The sequence below is a fragment of the Chionomys nivalis genome, chromosome 7 (assembly GCF_950005125.1).
Source record: "Chionomys nivalis chromosome 7, mChiNiv1.1, whole genome shotgun sequence".
Classification (NCBI taxonomy): Eukaryota; Metazoa; Chordata; class Mammalia; order Rodentia; family Cricetidae; genus Chionomys; species Chionomys nivalis.
In genome coordinates, this window is record NC_080092.1 from 6,076,489 (window position 1) to 6,097,030 (window position 20,542).

At 43.1% G+C, this 20,542-nt stretch overlaps 1 protein-coding gene and 1 pseudogene across 1 annotated transcript in view; one reads left to right on the plus strand and one right to left on the minus strand.

The window, feature by feature from the left end:
• Hapstr1 (HUWE1 associated protein modifying stress responses) overlaps positions 1 to 17,775 on the minus strand; it is a 29,321-nt gene extending 11,546 nt beyond the window's left edge. Inside the window, exons 1-3 of the mRNA XM_057776433.1 lie at positions 17,285 to 17,775; positions 16,569 to 16,649; positions 4,762 to 5,037 (exon numbers count right to left, since the gene is read on the minus strand). Of these exons, the coding sequence (XP_057632416.1) occupies positions 4,762 to 5,037; positions 16,569 to 16,649; positions 17,285 to 17,510 (583 nt within the window). The 5' untranslated portion in view covers positions 17,511 to 17,775. The remainder of the gene's footprint in view (positions 1 to 4,761; positions 5,038 to 16,568; positions 16,650 to 17,284) is intronic.
• On the plus strand, positions 12,417 to 12,579 carry LOC130877304 (60S ribosomal protein L39-like; annotated as a pseudogene).
• Positions 17,776 to 20,542: the final 2,767 nt, after the last annotated feature.

Sequence of the window (20,542 nt, forward strand, 5' to 3'; positions counted from 1 at the left end):
GTTGTAGTATGTTACTACTAACTACATTTAAAAACAAAAAGGCACATGCCTGTAAATCCTAGAATTTGAGAGGTAGTGGCATAAGGATCAGGAGTTCTAAGACAATCTGAACAACAGGAGACCCTGTCTTAACAGTTTCAAAGAAATGGGGACAACAAACCAGATGTCGTCGTATACATCTGTAATCCCAGCAGTCAAGAGAATGAGTCACTAAGATCAACAATTCAAATCCAGGCAGGCAGTGGTGACACACGCCTTTAATCCCAGCATTCGGGAGGCAAAGGCAGGTGGATCTCTGAGTTCGAGGTCAGCCTGAACTACAAGAGTAAGGTCCAGGACAGGCTCCAAGAAAACCTGTTTCGAAAAATCAAGACAAGAATTGAAATCTAGCCTGTATTAAAAATAATGATGAAAATAGAGAGAAATGGAGAAAAAAGGCTGTGTCACAAGTTACATGATCAGTGTAAACAGGTGGATAAAAAGATTTGTGAGACATTAACAGTAGAGCTGGAATATTGATCCCAAATCAAAACCAGACTACAATGAGTTTCTATTTGCCCTTGTAGGACCACAGAAAAATCTTAGGCAAAGCAATGACAAGGTTGGGAGGGTGAGAAGAAGAAAGATCATTCCAGTGGTTTTATAAAAGATAGTCTGGCACCTAAATCATGTCAGAAATAACAGCTATAGCAGATCACCCTAAGCCCAAACACAACTCCTCCAGAGACCCTTCCACAAGCTTGTCCATAGCCAAGCTAAACCGTGAGACAGCCCTTTCTGCTGTCCTCCTCCCAATTCCACACCACACCTAAGACATTAACACAAATCATCCTATTGTTTGTCTCAACAGAAAATGGAAGTACTCTCACCTGTCTCTTTCTAGAGTACACAAACTGCTTGCTGCATCGTTATATAGAGGAGATGGTATATATTTGCCGAGGTTAGTGTGAAATGTCAACTAATGTACAGTTCAGTAGTACAGCACTTGCCCAGCATGCACAAGACCCCAGGTTCAAGCCCTAGTACTCGGGAAGGAAAAAAGGGAAATGTCATGTGTAACAAATGTTCACAGGACACCCTGAAGGATGTGGACCAGAAGACAAAAACATATGAGGGACAGCCAACAAAGTTCTAAATGACAAGTAGAGAGATCTGGAAGCTAAAAGTAAGAGGCCCCTAAAGAGTCTACAGGAAGTGGCAGCTAGGGTTAGAGATTCTGTAAAATCTAACGTAGGTCAGTCAAGGAACCTGAGAAAAAAGTTCAGAAACCCAAGTAGCAAAAGAGAACAAAACACCCTAAAAGAGAAAGGGTGTCAACAGAAAGGTTAGCAGAAAATAACCAAAGTACTCTAGGTATTTCTGGTCTACATGAATTATTGTTTACATAAAAAGGAGAATGTGGTGGGCTGGAGATGGCCCAGTGGTTAAGAACACTGGCTGTTCTTCCAGAAGTACTGTGTTCAATTCCCAGCAACCACAACCATCTATAATGGGATCTGATGCCCTCTTCTGGCCTGCAGATCACTCATACATAATATAAATTAAAAGAATTAAAAAAAAAATTCTGAGAGAATCTCAGTAGATTTTCAGTGTTATTTTAAGAATTAACCAAGACAAAAAAAATCAATTAGCATGGACCTATATATTTCATTTTCTGTGAATGTAACATCTAATAACTAAGTCCTATAGTACACAGAAAATAAGCAACATGCTACAGAAAAGTGATCAAATAAAGCATAGGTTAGTCTTGTAAGTCTCACACGTTGCTAGCCACCATCACTTAGTTTTAACTGAAGTTGTTTGATGAGCATTAAATGGAGTATTTTTCTGGGCTATAGAATGAGACCTTCCCGTTAAAAAAAAAAAAAAATAGTGGTGGTGCATGCCTTTAATCCCAACACTCTCCACAGAACTCAATGAATTTGAGGTCACCCTGGTCTACACAGTTGAGTAGGGGCCAGCAGGGCTGTGTAGAGACCTATCCCAAAACAAAAAAGAAAAATCCTATATAGCAGTAGTTCTCAACCTTCCCAAATGCTGTGACCCTTTAATAATAGAGTTTCTCATGCTGTGCTACCCCCAACCATTAAATTATTTTGTTGCTACTTCATAACTGTAATTTTGCTATTATTATGAATCATAATGTAAATATGGTTATCTTTCATATCTGTGCTAGTTTTCATCATCTGTACTAGTTTATTTTATAAAACAATCAGTAAGACAGCTTATATCTATTTATTTTCTATTTAATACTTCTGTACACCAAAATATTTTTCTTAGTCCATTCCTTAAAATAAAATATCTATTGGAAATGTTGGAATAGAACCCACTTCTGATTGAAACTACCCAAATCTCACATTAAGCTGGTTCCCAGCTGATGAGGTTATCCCTGGGGGCAGGGGGTCATCTTCTTTGACACTCCCCATCTACATGAAACACTCTGCAATCACCTTAACAGTCCCTGCTATTTTTTTCTCCCAATAATGAAAGACATTATGTGTGGACAGATGTTTTTGGTGGAGGTATTTATTGGGGGTGAAAGGGGTCCAGGAACTAATGAATACACTTAAGAGGGAAGTTGTCCCTTTCATAAAATGATGAAGAACATGATGTTTGCTTCCATTGCAAACACAAATTTCTGCCTCGCCATACTCTTTTTCCATTCCTCCTTGCTCTAAAATTTCATGAATTTAGACTCACCCTTCAATAAATCCAACGAAGTACTCTAAAAACTCGTAATTTGACCTTATATTTCAAAATTGACTATGCAAATAATCCACAAAAAACTCTGGTATCTCTATCCAATTAAGATGTTTCCAAATAATCACCTTAAGAGTTCAATACAAATCAGATAAGAATATCATAGTCATTTGCCTACCTTACCATTTAATTAACAATGCCCTCTGACTAATCCAAATACCCTCATTTAAATCTTCAATAAGACTAGCCTAGCCCTCTCCTCAGTAAACTGACAGCCATTAGAACACGACATTCAAGTATAATTGTTTCTAAAAATTCTTTGAAGAGGCCCTAAAACTTTAACCCAAAACTGTTTAACTACATGACTTTAGAGGTACGAACCTGTCAAGGGTACACTGTTTCAAACAAAACAAAAAAACAAAGAATACGCTCTGCTCAAATATGTACTGAATTAGTTATTTTACTGTGATTTCACCATAGGTAAAATTTATTTTTACTGGTTTTATACTTACATTTATTAATGCCCTCATAACTTAAGCATAAGTAATAGTCCTTTCTACAACTATATCTTACAAGACTCTCAAAGTTCAAAAAATAATAAATCACAGGTTGAACAAATTGGATCTGAAAAAAAACACACTGGCACTTAGGATAAGAGTTTCCTCATGGAATCTGGGCTGCCTTTTACTAATATATCCTGACACTATTAGCTAGAAAGCAAGGCTTGATTTGTAAAACTGGCTCTGTAGGATACTAGTATGTAGGAAAAATATTTGAAGTATGAATTCAATCATAAAAAAATGACAATATTTGAGAGGAAACTATATCGTATGCTGCCATTCACTAAATCAATCTGACATATTATACACCTCTAATTGCTTTTCCAAATTTAAAAGGAAGTATGTGACACACTAATACAGTAGGGGGGAAAAACTACCTAAATAGTAATAATATCAAAAAAAGTATGAAATCATAGGTATCGCATTCATATAAATTTCTTCTTGGAATAAGTGCTTTAACTAGCAAGGAAATCTGAAATGGTGTGGAGGGAGGCAACGCTTTTCCAGCTCTCATCTTTTCACTAGGGATACAAGAAACAAAGTAAATTAGAAAAGGTTGCCAAAGGACGTATGGTCTCTGGAGAGATTAAAATTTCCAAGATATAGAAGCCATTTAGACATATCACACTGTTTATTAGCAGGTTAGCCTTAAAGACCTATGACCATTTCTATGGCCTAAAAATGTTAGCTGTCAACAGGACGCATGACCTGACTCACTTCTACCTGGCTAGTCACCTGTTTGATCATGTGTCCATCTTGGTTTCAAACAAGTCACAGCAGTTTAACATGTCACAAAGTAAATAGCCCTCTCTATTTCCTATGGAAGTCTGTAGTAGACAGTAACAGCAAATTTATCACTGAAAACATTTCCCCATCTCTCTAATATCTAGATCCTCTGAGCCAAAAACACATCTGCATGACAGATTTGGCCTGGGAAATAGTGATGACTTGGCCATTGGCTATACCTCTCACAATCCTATCCACCTAAACAATAAAGGTTTGAGGAACAGCAGCAGAGGGAGTATGACTTCTCCAACCTCTTTCCCCTGGGCTACCAACTCACTCTCTATACTAGATAACCAAAGGTGTTAAAGGTAGTCCCTGTTTTCCATGTTAACAAATTCCAACAATTCCTGTCTTACTTGACTATCATGGACCAAGCACTCCAAGCAACTGTAACTAACAGAATTCTTAAGACACAAGGACTTCCCCCTTGACTCAAAAAGACTAAGAAAACATGTACAATATGTGGGTGCAAAACAATAAATTCTAATCAGTGGTGCAGAAATAATTACTATAATACTAATAAGCTCAAACTAACCCGTCAGATGGGCTGCCAATGTATGCTTGTAGCTTGCATTCTATTTCAACACTTCTAGAACCAGGATTTACTATATAGACAAAAACAGACAATATATCTGGACCTAACCCTAAACATGAAAATGGGTCCACAGGCACACCCTTAACCATTTTCCAAAGAAATATGTTTAAACGGCTTTACCATGCAGAGCTATGGCTTCCCGGAAGGGTTGCAAATCAGTCTCTACAGATGAGCTAGTTTCCGTTGAAGTAGCTCGGTTAGGGGACACTACAGTCAGTCTTGGGGGAGCTCTAGAGTTCCGTGGTGGAGGAACCTTTCCACACAGGAAGCTGATCAAATCTTCTCTACGAATAGTTCTTCTGCGCTTTTTAACCCAGGCCAGCACATCCTTATTGCGTCGTTGATAGCCAATCTGAATTCCAATATCAAAACTTCGCTGATGGGTATCCACGCTTTCTATTAGAAATAAAAAGAAAAGGAAAATATACAGTTATCATCACAGTTGTACTATATTTGCTCCTAAAGAAACCCACTTTGCACTTAACCAAAATGAATAAGCTATGAGCAGTCTTTTAATCCAAAATATACCATAGTAATGTTTAAAACATTAAACATGTAATCTTCTAAGTCTATATTCTAAGTCTAAAGTTCAAGACATAATTCTAAACCTTACTTCCAACCCCTGTCAAAAAGATAAACACCACATACAAAAATGGAAGAACTGGGCCGGGCGATGGTGGCGCACGCCTTTAATCCCAGCACTTGGGAGGCAGAGGCAGGTGGATCTCTGTGAGTTCGAGACCAGCCTGGTCTACAGAGCTAGTTCCAAGACAGGCTCCAAAGCCACAGAGAAACCCTGTCTCGAAAAACCAAAAAAAAAAAAAAAAAAAAAAAAGGAAGAACTGTTCTTTAGCCAAAGTAACTTGTCAAACTTTAGCCTATTTTAGAGTAGTAGGTGTTAACTTGAGAAATAAAGAAACCTATCCACTCTTGAATGAGTACTGTGTCCCTATTACAAGTAAACCAAAAAACTTCACTCACCACCCTCAATATATTTGCAGTCTGCTTCCAACCAGCGTATTTTTGTAAGTCATAACTATTCCCTTGCCTTAAATTTTCCCAGATGAGCCTCCCAGTGTATACTGAAACTCAGTTCAGCAAAATAAACCCAGGCATTCAGTTTTTCTATGTAGTTAGAAAACAATATCTCAAAGTTTAAAAGTCCCTCCAATTGAAGTCTGAGCTAGTAAAACACATGGAGTATATTTTATTTTAGGAGACAAGATCTCACTACGTACCCTGGCTGGCCTCAAACTACATAGTAGCCTCTAACAGGAAAAAAGAAAAATCATACAACAAAGAGGTTTGTCCCACTAAGACAAATCATCCAGACATCAGAGATCCCAAGGTGAATAAATCTGAATTAAAACAACAACAACAAAGCAGTAATAGTAGTTAAATAGGGCAAAGACTAGCTTAGCATGCAAGTCTTGGCCTCAATCCCCAGTTTTCATGGTCAAATGCAGGATGACAAGAGTACAGCTGTGTTGTAGGAGGTAGCTTGTTCGTTCCTGGCCGCTCAGACCCAAAATAATCACAGAGAAACTATATTATTTAAAACACTGCTTGGCCAATGACTCTAGCATATTCCTAGCAAGCTCTTACATAATAAATTAGCCCATTTATTATTTTATATTTTACCACAAGGCTCGTGGCCTACCAGCAAGATTCCAGCTAATAGCATGCGTCTTTTCCCTCTGGCTGCTACATGGCATCTCTCAACTCCACCTTCTTTCTCCCAGCATTCAGTTTAGTTTCCGCCCCCCCCCACCTCTCTTCTGCCCTGCTATAGGTCCAAAGCAGTTTCTTTATTAATCAATGGTAATCAAAGCATACAGAGGGAAATCCCACATGACAGCTGTATAAGCAGAACTCTGCAACAAGACTTTCTCTGTAGTAGATGGCAAATCTTGTACACTCTTTAATCACAGAACTCTGGAGGCAGAAGCAAGTGGGTATCTGTGATATCGAAGTCAACCTGGTCTACAAAATGAGTTCCAGAGCCAAAGACCACAGAGTTCCTATCTTTAAGGGGAAAAAAAAAAAAAAAAAAAAAGGTGGAATAACAACTGGGATAGGTCCAGTCGCAGAGTCTACCCCCTTCTCCCCCACCCATTTTGGTTTTTCAAGACAGGGTTTCTCTGTAGCTTTGGAGCATGTCCTGAAACTCACTCTGTAGGCCATGCTGGCCTCAAACTCACAGAGATTCACCTGCCTCTGCCTCCTGAGTGTTAGGATTAAAGACATGTGCCACCACCGCCCAGCTAGGTCCAGTCTCTTTTTTTTTTTTTTTTTTTTTTTTTTTTGGTTTTTCGAGACAGGGTTTCTCTGTAGCTTTGGTGCCTGTCCCGGAACTAGCTCTTGTAGACCAGGCTGGCCTCGAACTCCCAGAGATCCGCCTGCCTCCACCTCGAAAATCCAAAGGAAAAAAAAACAAAACAAAAAACTCAAGAGTGAGATCATTTCTCCAGTATCACTTCTAGAATCCAAATCACCATCAACCAAATCAATATCTGCTGCTTTCTCATTTCCTCAAAAATAAGAATAGACATGAAGACAGTATTCATGAAGGTTACACACACAGCACTTTCCAACTCTTGGAGGAAAGATGGGAAAGGCATCCTTAAAAAGTAGATAAACCGGGCTTGAGAGATGGCTCAGTGGTTAAGAGCATTGCCTGCTCTTCCAAAGGTCCTGAGTTCAATTCCCAGCAACTACATGGTGGCTCACAACCATCTGTAATGAATGAGATCTGGTACCCTCTTCTGGCCTGCAGGCATACACACAGACAGAATATTGTATACATAATAAGTAAATAAATAAATATTTTTAAGAAGTAGATAAACCTCAGATGAACTTGAAAAGCTCTGTTGAGAGTTTCAGTAATTCTGAAAGAACTAAGCAGTCTGTTAAGAAAATCAAGCATCGGGCGGTGGTGGCGCATGCCTTTAATCCCAGCACTCAGAAGGCAGAGGCAGGCGGATCTCTGTAAGTTCGAGACCAGCCTGCTCTACAAGAGCTAGTTTCAGGACAGGCACCAAAGCTACAGAGAAACCCTGTCTCGAAAAAAAAAGAAAGAAAAAGAAAGAAAGAAAGAAAGAAAGAAAGAAAGAAAGAAAGAAAGAAAGAAAGAAAGAAAATCAAGCATCATCCCTTGGGGCCAAAGAAAAATATAAAACCCAAGCAATCAGGTTTTTAGAAAACCCACCCTCTGTCTCAAAAAGAAACAAAAACAAGACAAAACAAAACAAACTGCTAGAGTTGGAGAGATGGCCCAGTGATTACACTGGCTGCTCTTCCAAAAGTCCTGAGTTTAATTCCCAGCAACCACATGGTGGCTCACAACTATCTATAATGAGATCTGATGCTCTCTTCTGGCATGCAGGTATCCATGCAGAACACTCATACATAAAATATAAATAAGTAAAATTTAAAAAAGAAAAGAAATCTGCTCTACTTAAAGGAAGGTTTTTCTTTATTTCTCCTAACCGGAGAGTTTTGTGCTTAAGAAAATGGGGAAGATTTATCTTTCAAAAATAAGTTAAATTTAATAACAGAACACTGTTTTGATGAACACATCTGCACCTGTAGGCTTCAGATCTCTTATTCAAAAACCCAGGGCACAAAAAATTGTGGGATAGCCTTGTGTCCAGAACTAGTTTACTAAAATCAAAGTCATTATTGGAAAAGGACCATAAACCTCAAGGTAAAGCTTCAGAGCATCAAACTGCCAACCTACCCTTTAACTACAATACACGCCCTTATTACTTGAGTCACAGTGAACAATCCATGCTCTATTTAAAAAATGCTTTCCAAATAGACGTTTAAAGTCTGGATTTCCTAGAACAGCAGTGGCATGCACTAGAAACAATCTATGCAGCACCTTCATACATAATTCACAGAGCCAAAATTCATCAGGGTTTTGGTGCTCAAGTTCAAATCTTGCACATGCTATATCCATATTCTGCCACTGAGTACATCAGACCTTTAATGTTTTTTTTAAATACAAAACTTTGTGAGTCAGCAAAGCAGGTATCCCAACTGAGGAACTGGAACTGAGACTCAAAGGGCCTATCCAAAGCTAGGTTAAGAGGCAGAGTTCCGTCACCAAAAATCCACTTCTTCAATTTTAAATAAATAAATAAATGAGTCTTCTTTACAAGCCTAGGACACAATACTAGAACAAAACAACACTTCTAAAGAAAATTGCTAGCCACAAAATACTGAAATTTAAATTTACACTGACCATCTACAATTCAACAAATAGGAAAAATAGGTATTTAGGTTTTGTTTTTTTAGACAGGGTCTCATTAACCTAGGCTGACCTGCAATGCCATTCACTTATAACAAGAATGGTCTTAAACTTCTTATCCTTTTGCCTCCATCTCCTGAAAGCTGGGTTTACTGGCATATGCCACCATGCCTCGTTTATGAGGTGCTGTATTTGATCCAGGACCACTGAGCATGCTAGACAAGCATTCAACTAACTGAGCTATATCACCAGCACCAAAGTAATGTTTTTATTAGGAACATAAGGATCTGGGTTAAAAGTCAAAATGAAACTTTTTCCAATTATTTTAGGAACACAACTCTCCTGTAGTCCCTAAGAAATTAGTACCAAAAACTAAGAACTTCTTTTTCACCTCCTATGTGCTTTTCTAATCTTCACCCAGAACAAAAGATGGGAACCAGGAGAGAATCACAGCAGCTACTTATGGCTATAAGCATCCCTGTCCTTCCCCGCTCCCTAAATTACTCCAAGTTTTTGTCTGGATAACTATGTGTTGAACAAAGTTTTCTCCACATTTGATATAGGAACAGAACATGTCATGTAACTTAGTCCTAAGCAACTAACTTGTATAATCCCACACCTAGCTAGGTGTACTAATTCTCAATAAGCCATTCAATTCTAGACAAGAATTCTGTAGCAAGTTAGTACGAGCTCTTCTACATTTCAAAGTAGCACTAACATAAAACCAAGCTCAACACAAAACTATAGATATGGACATAAGTCACACACATAAACAACAAGGAAAAAACACAAAGCAGGTCACCAAATCAAGTTATTCCTATATATAGCCTACAACTTAGGAGATCAATTGGTCCACACCAATAAAGCCAACTTATTTACTTAGATGTATATGGACACAAGCTCAGAGGTCAAGACAACCATAGGAGTTAACACTTCCACCTTATGGATCGCGGAAAGCAAACTCAGGTCCTCAGACTTGGGAACAAGCACTTTTAACAACTGAACCATTTCACTGACCTGAAAATGCTTGTATCCTATAAAATTTAAAGACAGAATGGTGACAAACACCTGCAATCCTAACACAAGGCAAAAGAACTACAGCAAGTTCAGGGCCAGCCTGAGCTGCATGGTGAGTTCCAAGAAAGCCTAAAATATTTGTTATATAGCAACATCTTGTCTCAAAAAGAAAAGATGACAAAATAATAAAAAGCTTCAAAGTTTGGTACGCTTTACAATAGAGTCACAAGACCTTTACCGTCTACTCCAGGCAAATCACTCTCTGACTATTATTATAGGCACTCCCCAACGTGTACCAGATTTTCATTATGCCCATTCACCTCTGGAGTACAGATGAAAGGTTAAGTCCAAACTGGCCACACTGAATTGAAATGATTGTTAGAAACAAGATGTGAGGGGTGGTGGTGGTGCACACCTTTAATCCCAGCACTCTGGAGGCAGAGGCAAGCAGATCTCTGTGAGTTCAAGACAGTTTGGTCTACAAATTGAGTTCCAGGACAGCCAGAACTACACATAGAGAAACAGAAACCATGTCTTGAAAAACCAAAGAGAGAGAGAATGTAACATGAGATTTAATTTGTTTGTTAAAAAAAAAAAAGGAATGCACACTGCAAAGTTTATTGACATATGCAACTTTAGAAGACAAAAAAAATACTAGAATTAGTCCTTTTCATATTAAGCACTTTGCACTATGCAAAATAATTGAAACAGTTAAAACCTGATCACCAGCACTGTCAACATTTGAATACCCCCTAAATGCCAAACACAAAACGAAGCGCTTGTGCTGTAGCAGATTCTGAAGCATGAAGCTCCACCTATCCTTCAATACTACTAAGCAGATACACAACAACTCAAAGTATGCAGTATCAAGAGAAAGCTCTCAATGTGACAGACTTCTACCTAACCCATGCTTCAAAGACAACTTAGAGAAGAGAAGAAAACAGAAGGAAGGAGAAGGGAGGGGAGGGGAAGGGAGGAAAAAAACTGACCAGGAATGCTGGCACACAACACTTATAAATCAATCCCAGCACTTGGGAGACCGAGGCAGGACTGCCACAATTTAAGACAGCCCAGGGCCACATAGCACATAAGACAGTGTAACAAAAAACAAAAACAGAAAATTCAAGAACAAACAAAGAAACAAACAAAAACTAAGCCAGATGTAGTGGTCCATCATTAATGTCAGCACTGTGGAGGCAGGATAATCAGAGTTTGAAGCTGTACTGGTCTACAAAGTCAGCTCCATGCCAGGCAGAGTTATGTGATGAGATGTTTCTCAAAAAACAAAACAAAAAATAAATAAAATAATAAACAAACACAACTGGAGCTGGGAAATGCAGCTCAGCTGATAGACTAGGTTTGATACCCAGCATGGAATACACTGACTTTGATAACACAAGTCTGTTGTCCCAGGAAGGTGGACGATCTCAAACTCAAGGTCATCAACAGCTAAAAAGGAAGCAGGAGGCCAGGCTAGACTAGAAATAATGGGGGGCGGGGATTTGAGAAGTGATTCTCTGTGGTTCTGAAAGGTTAATAAACAGGGCACTAACTCGCAGCCCAGACTAAGTGTTCTATAAGGCACTCAGGCTAACCTTGTCCTGAATGACAACCACCAATCCAATCTTAAGGAGTTATGGTTCTCCAAGCCAAAGAATTCAGAGACATGATAGCATGTCTATGATCCTAGTGGTTGGGTATACTGACTGGAAACCACCCTAAGCCACACAGCAAGAACACTGCCTCAAAAAAAAAAAAAAAAAAAAAAGATTTATATGCAATACCTTCCTAATGAGGAACCAAGAGACCAAAATGGAAACAAATCACCCAAGGAAATGAGGTCGACGAGAAGCAGACACGTGGCTGGTGGTGCAGCTCTATGGCAGATCACTGCAAACTGGGTTCCAGATCCAACACCACTACCCTCAACAAAGTAAAGCAGGTTGAGCACCTACGCAGAATGGAACAACCACTTCACTCCCTTCAGTTGAAGACATAAAATTCATACTATGCCAAGGAACCAACATTTAAGGCATGCTGTTCTCTTTGGAATGATCACTGGTTCTTGGGAACCAGTCATCAGAATTTTCTTGTCTAACCCCCCAAAAGCAGCAGACAATTTGACAGATCTGGCATAAAAGGTCCAGGGTCTCTCATCAACAAGCCATATTTGCAGTCCTCAACACGGAGACAAAACTAACTTGCTTTTCTTTTCCAATTCCTTCTGGCCATATCCCAACTAAACCAACACAGCATGCTCAATTTTTCAAAAGCTTACTGACAATTAAAAAGATCCCTGAGGGTCAGTGAATAGGTTCAGCAGGCAAATGTCCTTGCCACCAAGCCTTATGACCTGGTTTTGATGCATGTTTGAGAGAACCAACTCCCCAAAGTTGTGTCCTTGATTTCTGCACACACATGCAACACATACTAAGTAAATAAATGTAACTTGAAAATATTTTGTGCTTCTCCTTTCCTCTGCCATGGTGCACCATACCCAACTCTGCTTTTCACCCTGTCTTCTCACAAGACTTTCAGAATCAAAGGAGCCCTGACCAAGAAACAAAAGCATAATTATCCAGTTCCTCAAAGGATTCAGATAAAAACAACTAACAGAATCAGGTATGACTCCAAAAAGACACTAGCGGAGAACGAAGCTGGGTCTGTAAGGATTCACACAATGGTAAAACTGAGGCTTTAAGTCTGAATCATGGTCATCCATCATCAATCCTACCAGACTGCAGTTCAACATTTCTAACCTGGAGATCTGGTTATGTCTAAATCAGGGGCATAGTTTGTCAAATAAGAAGACAGAGCCTTTCAGAAAAAGGACCTCTTTAAAAAAGGGGGGGAGGGGCAGTAAATTATTCAAATACTCAAGCTCAAGGCCATCTTGGGCTACATAAGAAGACACTCATAAATAAATGAACAAGCAAGCAAATAAGCATGTTCCCAAAGACCCTTTTAAAAGAGTTCTACCCCAACTCTGATCTCCCTGTGTGCTCAAATCAAAGAATTACCAAGGAGCACCACTCTTCCCTGGCTGGAAAAATAAGCCATTTTTAGTTTATCATATGCTTGATTACATTAAATACATGAGAGCACCGTCCACTTAAGAGGAACCCTCCAAAGTCTGTCTTCCTGTCAATCAGTTAACACCTACGTAGATCATCAGAACTGTGAACAATCTGACTTAAATTTTTAGTGTTGAATTTACTTGTGACATTACTTATTTTACCGGTTCTATTTAAGATAGTCAAATATTTTTTTAATAATTTATTTTTACTTTATGTGATTAATGTTTTTCCTGCATGTGTGTCTGTGTGAGATTCCCCTGAAACTGGAGTTACAGGCAGTTGCGGTGATGTGAATTGCACCCGAATCCTCTGGAAAAGCAGTCAGTGTCCTTAACCACTGAGCCATTTCTCCAATTCCCAGATAGCAAAATATTCTTAAAGTTGTATTCCTGGCCGGGCAATGGTGGCGCACGCCTTTAATCCCAGGACTCGGGAGGCAGAAGCAGGCAGATCTCTGTGAGTTCGAGGCCAGCCTGATCTAAAAAAAGAGCTAGTTCCAGGACAGGAACCAAAAGCTACGGAGAAACCCTGGGGGGGGGGGGGGGAGTTGTATTCCTGTCCTATAGTGGTCACACTCTGACAAGGTGGGAGTGTGTGAAAGTACATTATTCACCCTCCTTATAACAAAACTTAGGAGTTGAAAATACCTAATTCCATACAAAATTTATCCATTCCTGTGAGGTAAAAAGCATATTTTATTTAACAGGACACTTATTAGTATCAATTCACACCGATAATCCAGGAACTACATGTCTTATTTGGAAACAAGAGTCTCACCTACAGAGCCCAGGCTGGCCTTGAACTCAGTGATCCTCCTACCTCCTACAGGCATTAGCCACAATGTCCAGCAATAAGCATTTCAAATGAAGTAATCAACTAAAAATTATTTTAGCCTGGAGGGGGTGGTGGTGCACACCTTTAATCCCCGTACTCAGGAGGCAGAGGCAGACAGCTGGATCTCTAGAGTTCAAGGCCAGCCTGGTCTACAGAGTGAGTTCCAGGACTTCCAGGGCTGACATAGGTAAACCGTGTCTTGAAAAACCAAAAAAAAAAAAAAAAATTATTTCGGAATACAACCAATTTTGGTTTTTTGTTTGTTTTGGTTTTGAAAGACAGGGTTTCTCTGTGTAGTCCTGGTTATCCTGGGGCTCACTCTGTAGACCAGACTGGCCTTAAAATCAGAGATTCGTCTGCCTCTGCCTCTCCATTACTGGGGTTAAAGGTGTGTGCGCCACACCCAACTCATCCCATCTTTTAAAGAGAAGTTCTAGCTTTAATCCTGGAGGGACATGCACCAACACCAAGTCATGGGACGTCACATCAGAAAGTAATATGGCTTAGGCTAGGGACCCAGCAACCAGAAAAATATCTTCCCTTTCAGACAAAAACTACAAAAGCAAAAAGTGATAAGCCTTAGTTATCAGGATAACAGAATTATTACTCTACAACATTAAAGTACTGAGTTTTGGGAGAACATAGTGGCAGGTGCAAGCCTTTAATCCCACCACTCAGGAGGCAGAGAGGCAGACCTCTGAGTTCCAGGCCAGTCTGATCTACACAGAAAGACTGTCTCAAAAAAATAAAGCAAAGCATTGAGCTATTAATACCCTACAATGTGAAATTGATGTAGCTATTTTATAAGTATATAGCCACCTGGTTGCCAGGGACTGGAGGGGAAGATATATTCTATTTGCTAATAATGTATGTGTCAAAATGAAACGGCACATTTTTAGAAGGCAATTTTATTGTATGCAAATTATACACTAAGGAATTAAAATTTGGTAAAATTTTAACTTAAGTATTAGTTCGAAATTCTGTTTCTATTTAAACCATGAGCTATCCAAAGACCCCAAGCACCAACAGATGCTAAAAATCAATTTTTTCAGTAGTCAAACTTATAAAACTTGGGCTAGGGTTGAGACTCAGCAGCTATCTAACTGCCTAGCATTTTTGAGGACCCTAGACTCCATCCCTAACACTCTGCCCTAAAACTTAAACCCAGCTATATAAAAATCAAAGCTGACCAGTAATCACGTAAACTATGTTTCTAGCAGGGCATGGAGATGTAAACCTATAATCTGAGCACTGTACAGACAAGCTGGAGAACCACAAGTTTGATGCCAGCCTAGGCTACAAAGTGAAAAAGACCCTATCTTACAAAAGCAAAAAAGGTCAATAAATAAGCGGTTTCTGATTCTTCAGTAAGACTGGACTATAAGTTTCTTGTTCCCTAAATTAACATTACAGTTAACAGTTCTCAAAATTACTGTCCCTTCAAGCTGCCAAGTATACTCTAAAACTCTTACAAAATGCTGACAACAAGAATCTGACACTCCCAGTGGTGGTGGCACACGCCTTTAATCCCAGCACTTGGGAGGCAGAGGCAGGCGGATCTCTGTGAGTTCGAGACCAGCCTGGTCTACAAGAACTAGTTCCAGGACAGGCTCCAAAACCACAGAGAAACCCTGTCTCGAAAAACAAAAAAAAAAACAACAACAACAAAAAAAAAGAATCTGACACTCACCAGGCAGTGGTGGCACACTTTTAATCCAGCACTCAGGAGGCAGAGGCGGATGGATCTCTGAGTTCAAGACTAGCCTGGTCTACAGACAAAGTTCCAAGAGAGGCTACAAAGCTACAGAGAAATCCTGTCTCCAAAACAAACAAAAACCCACAAACAACAAAAAGATCCTGACACTAAAGATGCTCCATAATCTTCCAACCTAAATTATTATTTGCTGAACTGCACAAATTTCTATTATCATTACCGGATTTTTAAACGTTTGAAGCCTTTGACTTTAGCAACAAGTATGTGCACTAACAATCAAATCCAAATTAATTTTATCACAAGGATATTCCCAAAGCTGTAACAATGCAAAGTCAAATCTACTGTTACCAAGAGTATAATGGCAAGACCTGTACACCTTCAATCAGATCTGAAAATGAACTCCAAAAGCACCAAACACAAAGCCATTTAAAACTCTCATTCAGACGCCAGCAATATACACTCAGTTACAAAGCAGTTTTTGAAAAAGATCTGATGAACTTGCTACAGACAGGGCAGTGTGCACAACTCTAACCCAAACAGCAAGAGTTCACTGAATGCTCTCAAACTGCCATGCTCTAAGAGGCCAGATTCACAAATCTTCCAAGGGCCGGTGATCCACACACACATCTTCCCTCGAAGCCTTTCCAAAAGAACAAGACTCACCAGTGTTCCACTGCAGAGCGTCTCAATCAATCTCAGCACTTTGAAGACTTGGTAAATTAAGTCCTTGCTAAAGGGTAGGTGCTGGGGATGTCTCAAGACACTGCAGAATAATCAGCAGCCTCTACCCACCACATGCCAACAGCAGATCCCTCAGACACTGTCACATACATGTCCCCCAAGGGAGAAGGCGGAGGACTGTCAAAAATTGCCTCTAGACATCTAGCCAGAACACCAATGATAACCTCAATGTGCAAAGCATTCAAGGTTAGCAGAAACAGAAAACACACTCAGAACGTCAGCCGTCAATCTGAAGCGGCCCGTCCTTCCTCCCTTCCCCCTCAGCCTGGCACTGCAGCAAGGTTATCTTTACCTTTGTAGAGGTTGGTGACGGCGGTGGCTGCGTTTTGGAAGGGGACCCAGAGAGAAAGTCCTGGCTGCTGACACACTCGGTCTGGAAATAAAAAGGGAGGGAAAAACAATAGGGGAGATAAAAAGACACACACAAGGACACAGAGAAAGAAGAGAATGTTATTTGGGCGTCAGTCACTCCGCAACGGCCATATTAGGTTTCGCCATTTTCTTCGGGGTTTGGGGATCCCAAAAGAGCGAGAGACCGGAGTTACTGGGTCGAGGAGGGGGAACCTGACATCAGCGAAGCCGGAGCTGCAAATGCGACTTGGCAGGCGCAGGGAGGCGCCCCTCGCAGTCTCCGCCCCGAGGCCGACTCGGGGCACAATAGGGCCGCCCCACCGCCTCCTTCGCCATTTTGTGACAGGGACTCCTCCCCTATCCCCTCGATCCGGCCGGGGACACCCGGACCGGTATGTGGGGACCACCCTCCAGGGGTACTCCAAGTCGGGGGGTCTCCCCATGTCTCAGCGTCGTTCCCCCTCCCAGGGCCGCTCTTCCGTCGGCGTCGTGCGAGTCGGATGACAAGGGGTCCGAGGCGCGGCCGTCCCCTCCCCGCCGCCGAGCTGTGCCCGCAGGGTGCGGGGAGCGACCGGGGCCCCGGGAAGCGAGCCGGGAGCCGGGCGGAAGGGCAGCTCCGCAGGCCGGGGCGGCGCCAAGATGGCGGCGCGGCCTCACCTTTGTAGAGCTGAGCCACGGCAGTGGCCGAGTTCTGGAAGAGATGCCACAGCTTCTGCTGCTTGTGCTCGGGCTGCGCGGCGGCCGCCGCCTCCTCCTGCAGCTCGGGGGACAGCTGCTCGTCCTGCTCGGCCTCGGCCAGGCACTGTCGCTCCCACTTGGAGAACCAGTGCTCGGGCCCGTGCTCCTGAATCTCCGCCTCGCCCTCCTCCTTCCGCTCCTCCATCCTCCGCGGCCTCCCGCGGCCTGGCCGCCGCCGCCGCGTCCTCCTCAGGCGAGGTTCCCGCGGGAGCGTCGTCGTCAACAAGCCCGGGGACAAGCGGCCCGGCGGCCGGCCCAGGCCTCTGCTACAAGCCCCGCGGAGCCGGCGCCCGCCCCGCACAGCCCGGGGCCTCTGCCCCCCTGACCCCGCTCGAAGGCTCCGCACCCTGCCCTGGCCTCGCCCGCACCCCTCTACCGCCCGCCCACGGCGCCCCGACCTCGCTCCGACCCCCGCCGCTCTCCGCCCGGCGTCCCCCGGCCGGCCTGCGCCGCCGAGCCCACCCCGAAGACTGAGGAACGTCGTCGACGGCAGCGGCGTCGACGCCTCTGCGGCGACCGGGCCCCGCCCTCCCCCGCCCACATGCTGACTGGAAAGCGCCGCCCACTGGGCCAGCGGCAGCCCCGGGAGGAGGCGGTTGGGGCGCGCCCGCCGTCAGCCTTCCCCATTGGCCCGCTGTAACGGGCTCCGCGTGCCGGCCCCTGAACACAGCGTTCTGATTGGCTCGCCCGCCTGTCGCCCTGATGTCATCAGTGGGCGGGTGAGGGGGGGGAGAGGAAGGAGTAAATGTCAGGGAAGATGAAGACGGTGGAGCGGGGAGGAGTTGACAGTGTTTGCGTGCACCCAACCAAAGCAGAAAAAAAAGTATATGTCAGCCGGCGCAGAGGGGCTGCGCGTGCGCAGTGCCTGCTAGCCGTATTGTCCAGCTCGGGTCACGTGACGCGGCCGGGTGACCGCACCCGGCGGGGGCCTCTCTGGGGCCTGAGAGCCCGTGCGCACGGGGTGTTTATGTGCTGACTCCGGGTTCCTGGGCCCTGCAGTCTCGATCTGTCTCCATAGCGCATTCCATGTTTTTATGCCTGAGTTCCTAACCTTAGTGGGACAAATAAATCGTGCGAGTCCAAAGGAAAATTCTCCCACCGCGGCTCCCGGGAGAACGGGACCGTCCGAGCTGGGCATCGGTCTGGGGCTAGTAGCGGCCCGCACCTGTCCTGTGCGCGCTCCCGGGACGCGTGCGACGGCCGCGTTCCTCCCCCGACCCCTGCTGTGCAATTGCTAGCATTCGGGCGCCTGCGCAGCGCCCAAGGCTGGGCAGTCCCAGGTACCGGGTCTGGGAGGCGGAGGGCAGCGGCGATGACGGGACCTTTCAGTTTCCGAGCTGACAGCCTAGGCCGGGGTCCCTGCACCGTCTGCACAACCTGAAAGTCCCAGCAGGATCTGTCCCTGCCCTGCCTGCTCTGGCTTCTCCCGAAATCACCCTCCGTTCTGTCCACTACCCCGACCTGTCGCATTCCCCCAAATCCAGTCTCTGGTCTGTCTAAAAGCTCACATTCCTTTTTCACTAAGACAGGACTCAAAGGCAGGCGTGGTGTCGCTTTCCTTGCTTTGTTTTTTGGGTATTTTTTTTGGGGGGGGGCGGTTTCGAGACAAGGTTTCTCTGTAGCTTTGAAGCCTGTCCTGGAACTAGCTCTTGTAGACCAGGCTAGCCTCGAACTCACAAAGATCCTCCTGCCTCTTCTCCCGGGGATCTGGGGATAAAGGCATGTGCCACCACACCTGGTAAATTTTTGTTTCGTTTTGTTGTTTTTAAATCCTAAATTGGCCTCAATGATGCCTAAGCAACGTTATCACAAATCAACACATGGATCCTTCAGGTGCCCACAACTAGCCTGTAAAAAGCAACTTATCTTTCAGAGAGACCTGATGGAACACACCCGAAATCAATCCTTGCACTCAGGAGGATCGTCACAAATTGAGTTCCTTCCGTATAAGCCAGGACATCATAGGCAGACCTATTCTCCAAACCTTAAGTTATATCTTAAAAAACAGCCTTGCAAAAATCACAGGGCATAAAGTCAAATATGGGAGGTAGACAAGTCCCAGCGTGGGATTAGAAGATACTTAAAGGGGGCAGTTTCTCTGACTAGGGAGTGAGGCACAGATAAATTCCTAGCAGACTGGAGAAGCTAGAATGAAAAATGTAAGTCATTCATTCTGCCTGTCTCATCAGATCCTCCCCAGCAGTCCTGTTCCCCAGAAATAACCTTTGAGAACTGAGTCATTTGAAGAGACAGAGAGACAGAGAGACAGAGAGAGAGAGAGAGAAGTCCTGTTCTAGAGGTAGATGTCCTCCCTCGAGGGGAAAGGAGGGTGAGATAGCTGGAATGGCAGAGGTTCAAGGATCACTACAAATTTTCCTCCAGCCCTAGGCTATAGAGCAATTTTTTCCAAGTCAGCCTAGGGCGTGAGTCCTTGATTTAGCTGAACCCAGCATAAAGGTGTTTGCCTTGACAGCCTGAACCCATAGAGAGGGGGAATGAGAGAACCAGCCTCACAAAGTTTCCCTCTGACCTCCACACGCATAGGCATACATGCACAATACACACACGCCCACCATAATAATAAATGAAATACATTGAAGGGGGGCTTGTTTTGGTTTGGTTTGATTAGGGCTTTGAGACAGGATCTCACGTCAGATTAACCAAGAACTCACTATTTGCCCAGGTTGGGCTTGAACTACTGGCAATTCCTGTTTTTCTCAATTGCTGGGATAACAGGCAAGTGTCTCAATGCCTGGTGAAATGATTATTTTACATGTTATTATTCTTCAATCTCCAAACCTTTTCCTCATAACAATTTGGATATCAATCATGTCAGGAAGCAAAGGACTGTGGGTTGTTTTTTGGTTTTGGTTTTGGAGACAAGATTTCTCTGTGTAGCCCTATCTGTCCAGGAACTCACTCTGTAGACCAGTCTCATCTCGGACTCACAGAGATCCACCTGCCTCTGCTCCCCCCTCAGTCCTGGGATTAAAGGTGTGTGCTACCATCACCTTGTTGAAGAAGGCCGCAAGTTAGTTCCCGGCTGCTTAGCCCCAAAATAACCACACAGATACTGTATTAATTAAATCACTGCTTGGCCCATTAGTTCTAGCTTCTTATTGGCTAACTCTTACATCTGAATTTAACCCATTTCTAGTAATCTGTATCGCCAAGTGA